An 11,118-nucleotide genomic window follows, 5' to 3' on the forward strand; every position below is an offset into this window, starting at 1 on the left:
CACTGGATATTAAAGAGAGACAGATGGTCAGGTTATTTCTTTTTTTTGTTAGAGATAATCACTAACTGGCATTATTTTAGCACAAATGCTACTTGTCACTTGTCAACCCAAGCCCCGGATGACATCCAGCTGTCAGCTTAGATGACACACAGCAACCGAGAACAAACTAGACTGCACTTCTTTCAGAAATTGAATACACCCATGCACAGTTGCAGTTAGTACTTCACATAATGGGATAACACACCAGTGCCTGGTTGTGTAGTCTCACTTGACAGGAGCATGAGTCAGAGAATTGGATGTCATTCAGTTTAATGGATGAGAAACTGTGAGTTGTGTGGACTAAATCCAAATCTGAAGATAGGTTTTCAACTTGCAGCAGGACATTAAAATGAAGATTTTGTTCCTTTACTTAAAGAAATCAATTTTGATTTCTGTTCATCTCATAAAGATTCACACATTCATTCAGCTAGTATAATTGTACCAGAAACCAAGACTCTGAAAAGTTAAATTCTCTTCTGAACAGTGCATTGTATAGGAAATGATCTTGCATTCCACAGTTGAGGTAATATACTTCCTAATGCTTTAGTGATTTTTAAAAACAAATTGCCTCCTCAAACATTGTCCTTAATGATACGCTAAAATTGAAAGTTATCTTTCTCAATCCTCCTAGATTAATTTTATTGCATTCATGCATCATATTGTTGCATGAATATGAGCAATATTTTCAGTTAGTAGTAATACATTTCAAAACTTTGCATGTTTTTGCTCTGGTTTCTATTACTCTCAGCCAGAAACTCTTAACACTAAAGTTGGCATTAATATCTAAATCAGTTTTATTAATATGAAGTGGCTCAAGTCTGAACACGACCTCCACAGGAGATCATTCGACACTTGAATCTATTAGTGAGACTTCCCTCTCTTTTTCCTGATTAAGAGTGGCAATTTTTAAAAACAACTTGGCATCGAATTCCATATTTATTTTTCTAACCTTTGTTCTCTACTTTATATTAAATCTATAAATTTCATGTATGATTCTGTGTCTCTGTGCATCTACTTTTAACTCTTTGCCTTTTGGTATTCTTGACACTAGGATTGTTTTCTTGCTCCAATTCTTCCAAATAATGCAGCTTTTCAAAAAAAAAATCTGACTATTATTTATCTTCCCATATGCTTGTACCTTTTTCCATTCTTAGTATTGCAGTAGATGTTGAATATTTTACCAAAACAATGAGTGGCAAGAGATCATTTGATCTATTTTTGATTCAATTAGAAGGAAACTGCTCGCAGAGGTAATATATAAATAGGAATATTTTGAAGTTAATCAGCATATACAGCAATAGGGGGGCAAAGTCACTATGCTCTGAAATAAATGAGATCAGGTATGGAGAATGTTGCAATAATGAGTAATGATGAATGCAGGATGCTTTAAATATATAGGTCTGCAGCGAACAATGCCTGACATCCATAGGGAGCACAAGCCAAAGAAATTATGATAAGGATTCAGCTCACTAAGAGCAGATGTAGGACAAATAGGCTGGTACATGTTGTCACAATTCCATGCTATCTGCTATCTTTATGCAAAATTACATGTGCCATATCTGAGAAAGACAACAGAAGTAGCACTCTAGTGCTTGATAGTGGAGAGGTCAAACCACAAGATAATTACTAATGATGCTAAGCTCTAATAGCTGGCATTATATCTACTACCAGTGCAGTAAGGCATGCATTGTGCCTTTTTCATGCCAGCCTCTGAAATTACTATTTTAATAATTTTATGATGAATCATGTAACTGAGTAGGCGACCAGTACAACGCAAAGGAAAATTACAGCTTAACCATATCGGTGGCACATTCTTGTATCAGTTCATGAAGGTTAGGTATTTGAAAATCTCAAAGCAGATCACATATTCAACATAAGGGGAATTTTCACATTGAACAAAAAGACCTTGTTTGGTCACTTGACCACCTGGCATGGAAATAATAGCCAGGTGAAATAAAATATTCTTGAAATCATTTTCAACAAAATGCATTTTCTTACTCATGATTAATGAATGTCAAAGTTCAGCAATAGGCATTGGTGTTATTCTGAAATATGATGCTGTGAATTTGGTCTATGACTTGTATGCAGATGCATCTATTCTAGAATGTGATAATAAGCGTAACCTTAGTTTGGACTTGCATGTTTCATATCAGTATCTCTGGAACATGACAAAGAATTAGTAGGCAAAAGTTATTTGCCTACTGTGTATCACAGTAGGCAACTGATAATGAAAAACTGAACATCTAAAGGACTTCAGTTCCTGGAAGCTTTTTTTGAATGTTAAGAGTGGACAGGAGTGTTCACTTAAACAGTTCAGTTATTTGTGTTGAAATTGAACTAAATGTTATTAGCATACAATGGTGTTAATGGGTTGAGACATTTATGTTTACAATAAGTATGATTAAGGCATCATAAAAATACTAATTTAAATAAATGCTTTTCAGCAAACTTGAATCTCATCCAAATTGCTAATATATTTATAAGCTAAATATCACACAGAAAAATGTCACCTACTTTAATGAATTAATTTTTAAAGTGCCTAACCAATCCTTAAGTTAAACTGAAACCTATTTTCATAGCCTCTAGAAATTGTTTCTGAGCTCCTATCCAGAATGTCAAATGGGAGACTGGATCACAAGTCTTATGCCATTGCACTTTGGTTGGTCCCATTTTCATCTCTAAGTCAGAGGAGTGTGGGTTCAGTTCCACTCCAGGCCTTGAGCACAAAGATTCTGACTGACATTAAGTGGGGATTGTGCTGCTTTTAGAAATAGATGACTCCAGAGATGGTCCCATGCAACTTTTCCTCACACCAAAACTAAGTGGATGGAGAAGATCTCATGGTATGATTTCAAAGAACAGCTTTTAAGGATATTACCTCCATTTGCAGGTCAATAACTATCATTCAATCAACACCTGTGCAAAAGACAAGCTTGAAGCATTTGTAACCATCATCAGCAGAAGTGCCAAGTGGACAGTCCATTCCTGTCCCCATCTGAAGTCTCCAACATTACAGATACCATTCTCCAGACAACGATTCACTCCACTCAGTTTCAAAGAATGGCTGAAAGCACTTGATACAGCATAAGCAATAGGCCCTGACAACATTCTGGCATTAGGGTTCGAGAACTAATTGTGTCTTTACGCAAACTGTTCTACTCAGCTAACCTGGTCCATTTTACCATTTTACAAATATCAGCAAAGTGATGCAAGGTATTGTCCAAAATGATATCAAACAGCACATACTCAGCCATATCTGGCTCATTCACACTCAGTTTACGTCCATTAGACCCATCCATCTCCTGACCTCATCTGAACCCTGGTCGAAACATGGTCAAATGAGCTGAATTCAACAGGGAAAGCAAGAATGGCTGTCCTTGACATCAAAGCTGTGATTAACCAAGTATGGCATCAAAGAGCTGTGGTAGAACTGGAGAATGTTGATAGCAGTTCTCCACTGGTTGGAGTGATAACTAGTACATAGGAAGACTCATTGTTGCAGGTCAATCATCTCTGTCCATTTGCGACTTTTAGATACAAAAGCAGATTGCGCCCATATGCAACAGGATCTTAGCATCATTCAGGCTTGAGCTGGTAACAATTGTGCCTTACAAGCACCAAACAATGACCAAGTTCAATAGGAGAGAATCTAATCATCTCCTCGCAACATTCAGTGGTATCACATCACTAAGTTCCCAATTATGAACATCCTGGAGATTATCATTGACCAGAAAATTAACAGAACAAAAATGTGCAGGGCCGGTGAATTGACCGTGTTAAGTCGTCCATAGTGTTAGATGCATTAGTCAGAGGGAAATGGGTCTGGTGGGTTACTTTTCAGAGGGTCGGTGTGAACTTGTTGGGCTGAAGGGCCTGTTTCCACACTGTAGGGAATTTAATCTAAAATGCAGTTAGTGCATAGCATATAAAACAGCTGGAGATTCGATGTTATAGTGAAGACCCAGAACATTCTATTTTGGCAACATTGTAAGCGTGCCTGTACAAACCTTATATCGAAATTTCTATCAAAGTTTTCGAATACATGGCATTGCTCCAGTCAACCACTTACCTTGATCTTTTTCTTTTAAAAGTTATTATTTGTTTGATGTGAGTTATTTTCTCAATCGAAAGTACGTCTTCATCAATTCTCCTTCTGGGCTACGAGTCCAGTTTTGAAAACTGGGACTACAAACTGCTTCAGGCAATAATTGCCTGACCGCCTCAAACGCTGGCGGGATTGTGGACAGGTTTCGCAAACCCTGAGCAGCGTAGCGATAAGAGGGGCAAGCTGTCACCAACAATGGCCTGTGCTCTTTACCTTAGTCCGGACGGCTGTGGCAAGCTGTTAGTACAATTTTCTGGTTAACTGCCAACATGATTGCCTGCTCTGACCTGCTGCTCAGATTAGGATCCACTGTAAATGTAGGTCAAAGTGATTATAAATCGGGAACACAGACATGCACTACAATTATTTGCTGAAATGTCATTTCCACGGAAGTCGTTTTACCACTCAGAAAATGCCTGGTGCACATTGTTGATCCAATATTATTAATTTCTGGTAGAAATCCCCGTCCGGGATATGTGTGTGTTTGTATCTGGTCCTCTGTTTTCTGAGTCCAGCTGCAAATAACCGAAACATTTCACCACTTCCGAGGAAGCTTCCGATAGGATCGAGATATCCCGAACTGTTTTGCAAACATGATTTGGAGATGCCGGTGTTGGACTGGGGTGTACAAAGTTAAAAATCACACAACACCAGGTTATAGTCTAACAGGTTTAATTGGAAGCACACTAGCTTTCGGAGCGACGCTCCTTCATCAGGTGGGTAGTGGAGGGCTCAATCCTAACACAGAATTTATAGCAAAAATTTAGTGTGATGTAACTGAAATTATACATTGAAAAATTGATTGCTAAGCCTTTCATCTGATAGAGGACAGTGATAGTTTCACTTCTTTCATTCTTTCACATGAAAGAAGTGAAACTATCACTGTATTCTAACAGATGAAAGGCTTAACAGACAATCAATTTTTCAATGTATAATTTCAGTTACATCACACTGTAAATTTTTGCTATAAATTCTGTGTTAGGATTGAGCCCTCCACTACCCACCTGATGAAGGAGCGTCGCTCCGAAAGCTAGTGTGCTTCCAATTAAACCTGTTGGACTATAACCTGGTGTTGTGTGATTTTTAACTCTGTTTTGCAAACGAACGTCCGCAGAAGGAATTTCTCACAAGATTTTGACTGAGCCCCGATTTGGGGGCGGGGGAGGGGGTTGCTTTACGAATACCTACACTGAATTTAATTCATTCTCCTAAATAACACTATACCACAAAGGCAATTACTCGGCATGCAAACACAACTGGGCATTAAATGTTTGACACCATTTGACTGTCATCGTTTATTACTTTGCAAGGGCTATTATAGACTTACTTAAAGTCACAGGAACAGGACTTTATAGGAACAATCGTGTCTGGTATCTCGAAGGTGATCCTTCCAAAGGGACAAAATCGCGCGAGCTCTCCAAGCCCTTCATTATATTCTCCTTTCATATTGTGCTAAAATAACTCAAATTCCAGAAAAAAAAGCCACCTACCCCAACATCAAGCAAGCACCGGCGTCAATAACTGTTTACGCCGCGTTTGTATTCACTGGACACTTTTAACTTAAGCCAGGAAAGCAGCCTATGTGATTTCTCTCTCTTTCCCTTTCCCTTTGATGCGATGCCTTGCTGGACGACACTGGGAGGAAGCAGCTAGGAAGGAGCTCCTCTTACCTGCAAAGCGGCCGGTCTGTCCCAGAAACAGGTTTTCAAGTCGAGTGAGATCCGCCAGTTATCTGGGGAGCCACGCGAGGTGCAGCCCGCATTTTGTCTTAAAGGCAACAAGCGGCGTATCAAACAAACTGCGTTTTCTAAGACAGGATGCAGGTGTAACGTTTAAGATTCACTTACCCGTAAGTGCAGCCTACCCAGAAGCCGAGTTGCACAGGTTCTCGGCGATGTAGATTGGCAGAAGAGACAAGCGAAGTTTCCTCTCACTCGGCGTCTCCTCTCAGACAACAGAATAGTCTCATTTTGATCCGTGCTATCAGTGTCCCAACAAGTCCGGAGTTATACTGACGCTGGCGCTGTGTGGAAGTCAAACACACGCTTGCAGGAACTTGATTTAAAATTTAAAAAAACACGATTGTGAAGAACTGATACTTCTCAAAACTGTGTTCACACTCCAACAGACACGACCTATTCCGGTGACAGTTTCCTCAGATGCTGTGACAGTTTTATAATCGGTTTCCTTTCTTCTTTCTGTGGTTCCTGTACAATAACGCCAACAGCAGAGAGAGAGGGAGAAATACAGAGCGGAATACGCGCTGGAGCTGCAAAGCTACTGTTTTCCTGGTGTTCTCTCAGATTGCCAGAGGTTTTTGTTTAGGAGACTTCTTTTGACTTCTGAATCAGCTCAGAAGCCCTGCCCCCTTCAAACTCGCTTTAATCAGCTTTCGTTGGAAAGGCCGGGAGCTCCACCCGAGCGATTTGCATGAAACCTCAGCCCCTCCCTTTCCCACCCCCTGTCCTCAGTACTACCTCAACCCTCCCGAACCTCTCAGAGGTGAGCAGTAATTCTCAGAGGGGCGCCGAGACTGAGCGCGTCACTGCAACATTTCATGTTCACGCTGCAACGTTAGGGAAATGCACGGCTCTGCATCGGTCCTCAGGAACAGTTTTTTTTTTGCCTTTTGGACCGAATTCATTTGATTGGAAACATCAAAGCTTTGCGGATTCCGGAATCTTAAATGAAAGCAGCAAGGGCTGGAGAACCCAGGCAGTTCCGGCACCATGTGTGGAGAGAGAACGAGCAGTCTCTCCACAGACTTTGCTGAGATTCTCCAGCATCCACGGTCTTTTTTTTAAAAAGTGTTGAACCGGTGACAATAAACGGCTGGCAAGAGGGGAAGAGTGATGAGGAAACATGAGTAGAATCCAGGACACACCGTGGGACAGTGCCTGAATGGACCTGTCCAACTCTTTCAAGCCCATTATGGGGAATATGTTAAATAAATGATGTGCATTTTACCAATTACGTGTCCAGGCCTGAGATTTGATCTACACCAGCGCCCTGCCAGTACGGTGCATTCTCGCTAGGTTGGGTAGGGAGTACTTGGTTAAAGTAAAACTGACCCTGATCTTCAAGCAAACAGTATGATAACAAGATGTATGCCGCTTGCAAAAAAGAAAAGCCAGGCACACTGACACTTTGACTCGGTTTGCCTTTCACATAGAATGTAATGTGGTTTCATGCATCCGTATGTGCTTCTTTCTAATCGAATCATACACTTAAAAAAAACTTTACTCTGGTAAGAGATAAAGCATTGCAGCATCACACACGATAGCAGTAAAAAGTAATTCTTGCTGACTGTATTTTGTGATTTTAACCTTTCGCTGATATACTTCCCCAAAAAGTAAAATAGAAAATAGCTAATGTCTCGTTTGCAGTTAGTTGCATGTACACTCCCGTTCGACAGGCAAACCAGACCCAGTTAGTAGTACTCATCGCAGACTTCTTAAAACACAATGTGTGGGGTAAATGCCTGATTTCAAATAAAGATGCTACACAATATCTTTTTTGTTTCTCTCCCTGACAAAGGTAACACGAACTTCTGGCATCAAATCGTTCTCATTTGCTTTGCCAGATGAACTTCCCCCGAACACAGCCACACACTCCTTTCGGCAGACCCAACCGCTTTGTGAAATTTATGGCGTTCCAGCACACAGCTAATTGTCTCACTATTTGACATACGAGTGGAATCCTGTCTGGGAGGTTTTTTTTTGCCCCGTGAATTTATGGAGTTGACCACTTCAGTGTGGCCTGATTACTTTACAACACCACCCTAATGACATGTCTGCATTACAGTGACAGCGAGCCGGAAACAAGATTTTGAACTGCAATTCAACATCGCCCTCTCCTGACCGTAAACCATGCAGGAATAATTGGCAATCCCGTCAGTGTTGCAGGACATCAGTTTTGTTTTGAGCACGAATTCTTATACGTCCGAAACCGTTTTGCTGCCCCTATAGTTTAGTGTAGTTGCACATCTCATTAATGATTAAATAGCCACTTCTCTTCAAACGTGAAATATGCCGTGCACAGATATTTATTTTAAATGGTTTACTTTTGGCAAACATTTCCTTTAATAACGCATATTATCTAAACATATCGTGGGCATTCAATGTTTCAGTGCATTGATTTCAGGTAGTGTTATTCTTTCTCGCACTGTGGTGTGATCACGAAACACATTTCAGTCTATTCAGTCATGCTATAACACACCTCTGGAGCAGGTGCGATTTGAACCAGGGCTGCCTCACGCAGATACTGTATAGGGGGACTACCTAATGTCCTAATAATGCACATCATAATCTTTTCTAATCAACCAGCTCAGACATATAATTATACAGGTGCCTCCTAACTCAAAGTTGGGGCACGAACAGCGCGCCACAAAAAACACCGAATATCGCACATTATAGTTTTTAAAATCAACTTGCTAAAGAGATATTACGATACACCACTGGAGCAGGTACGATTTAAACTTGGGTCTCCTGGTTCAGATGGAGGGACTTTACCATTGCACACAAAAGCCCAGACACATTGCATTTTTTTTCTTATGCGATGATTGAACCCTGGAGCAGGTGGGACTTGAACTCATGCCTCTGGAGAGAGGGACACAACTTCTGAAGAGCCTCTCAAGCACACATTTTAACTTTTTTAAAACTAACCATGTTATTGCACACGTCTGGAAGCAGGTGGGATTTGAAGACGGACCTTTTGATTTCGGGGTAGGGACTATAGGACCCTCAAGCACTTTATTTTTCATTATGCACCCTCCTACCCACCGCCCCCCCCCCTCCCTCCCTCCAGCAGGTGGGACTTGAACTGGAGTCTCTTCATTCAGGAGTAGGGAATGTAGGGTCCCTCCAGTATGGAAACAGGCCCTTCGAAGACTAACCCATCCAGACCCATTCCTCATATTCACCCCTGACTATGGGCAACTTAGCATGACCAATTCACATAACCTGCACATCTTTTGGATTGTGGAAGGAAACCCATGTAGACATGGGGGGAGAATGTGCAAACTCCACACAGTCACCCAAGGCAGGAATCGAAACTGGGTCGTTGGTGCTGTGAGGCAGCAGTGCTAACCACTGTGCCACCGTGCCGCCTACTACTGCTGCATCACAAGGGCACCCTCAAATGCACATTACATTAAAAAAAAAACTATTTTTCCAATCAACCTGTTCAGAGACGTTATTACATACCTCTGGAGCAGGTGGGACTTGAAGCTGGGATTCCCAGTCCAGGGGTGGGAAGGAACTCTGCCTCTGCACCTCAAGAGCCCCTATACTGGTGCAAAATGCATGTTCCAGGTGCTCCTACAAATGTGGACTTGTTCACTTTATCCTGTGGTTTTTAATATTGCTCATGAAATAGACAGGCAGCAATTATATCCATAGCTAATGGGAAAATAGTTTGACATGGAAAATGTATATCTGAACCAGAGTTGGAAATAAATTGCAAAGATGCCAACATTTGTGAAATGTGTTAGCTGTTGGAAAAATGATTTAATTCTTTCTAAACCACAGATGCTGATTTATTACAGTTGTGCAACATCAATTATAACTGTAAACATTGTGGTGCAGTTTCCGATGGTTAGGCTTTAGTACATGCTTCATATAAAAAGAAGTCATTTGCATAATCACAAATGATTTTGCATGAACCAGCAAAAACGGCTACTGGCAGTGCAGAACAGAATTTTTTTTTTCACTTTACTTTGGCACACATAGAAGTGGCAAGTGGGCAGGTTCACTAATTTAGCAAAAAGTGAATTTTATCATACATAGACAAAAAAAATTAGGAAGATTATCTAGCCCTCTGATTTTTTAAAATCATTCATTAATTCATTCACTGGCTTGGCCAGTATTTGGTGCCAATCCCAAACTTCCCTTGAGAAGATGGTGGTGAGCTGTGGTCCATATGGTTTGGCTACACCTACAGTGCTGTTAGGAGGCAAGCCCCAGGAATTTAGCCCAGCCTGAAGGATTGGCAATATAGTTACATGTCAGAACAGTATGCAACTTGGAAGGGAACTTGCAGGTGGTGGTGCTCCCATGCATCTGTTTCCCTTGCGCTTCTGGGTGGTAGAGGCTGCAGATTTGGAAGATGCTGTCAAAGATCCTTGGTGAGGTGTGGTGGATTCAGTAATGGTAATAACATTGAACGTCAAGAGGAGGATCAGATTATTTCTTGTTGGAGATTGTGATTGTCCATTTATCTTGCCTTGACATTAAATTCCATTGCTGTAGTTGAATCCCTGCCTATTAACATTCAGGTAGTTACCATTGACCAGATGGAGAACTGGACCATCTATTTTAAGACTGCAGCTACAAGAACAGGTCAAAAGCTAAGAATCCTGCAGTGAGTTATTGAATTTGATTGAACAACATTGAAAATTACTTTAACAAAGTTAATTGGAGCCATGACTAATTTCATTAATGTGCTCAAAGTAATTTTTCAGTATGTTAAATATTTTGTGACCTATAGAAATATTTAAAAGAAAAGGAATTTGTCCATTGAAGAAAACTAATACAATTTGATCAATCAGTAGAAAAATTCACTGTTGACTTATAGGCATTGTGGCCAGGGCTAGATTTGGCTGAACTATTGTTGAACCATCATAAAAAAGATCACAAGATCTTAAATGTGAATAGTTTTCATTATTTTTGATAATTCCTGCATCCTTTGGGCTAGTTTGCTCAGTGGTACCTGGAGTGTGTTGACATCACTGCCATAAAATTGTGGAAAGTTGACCTCATTATGTGCTTTCTAACTTTTCATCCAGACATATGTATTGATGTTGATTCATGCCGGGCTGCTGAAGTGAGATGTATAGCAGTAAAATAACTCAAAGGAGAAAAACACTGAGTTAGCATATTTTCCCAAATTTTACTCTTGTGACACTGTTTTAATATGTTTAGAAAAAAGATGAACAAACTTGTCACTTCCTCAAATTTTGCTCATAATGTAATTTT

At 40.5% G+C, this 11,118-nt stretch overlaps 1 protein-coding gene across 3 annotated transcripts in view; it reads right to left on the minus strand.

The window, feature by feature from the left end:
• The window catches only part of slitrk6 (SLIT and NTRK-like family, member 6), a 36,748-nt gene extending 29,537 nt beyond the window's left edge, over positions 1-7,211 (minus strand). Inside the window, exon 1 of one of the 3 annotated variants that reach the window (XM_087987981.1) lies at positions 5,992-7,211. Coding sequence is in view for 1 of the 3 variants with exons in the window: in XM_087987982.1 (XP_087844108.1) it covers positions 5,635-5,642 (8 nt within the window). In the remaining 2 variants the exon portion in view is untranslated. Of the gene's footprint in view, positions 1-5,634; positions 5,768-5,991 lie in introns of those variants that run through there. The other 2 variants (XM_043691443.2, XM_087987982.1) reach the window with 2 other exon arrangements.
• Positions 7,212-11,118: the final 3,907 nt, after the last annotated feature.

This window comes from Chiloscyllium plagiosum, unplaced genomic scaffold (assembly GCF_037043375.1).
Source record: "Chiloscyllium plagiosum isolate Xiang-an unplaced genomic scaffold, Cpla_swu_hap1 HiC_scaffold_6, whole genome shotgun sequence".
Classification (NCBI taxonomy): Eukaryota; Metazoa; Chordata; class Chondrichthyes; order Orectolobiformes; family Hemiscylliidae; genus Chiloscyllium; species Chiloscyllium plagiosum.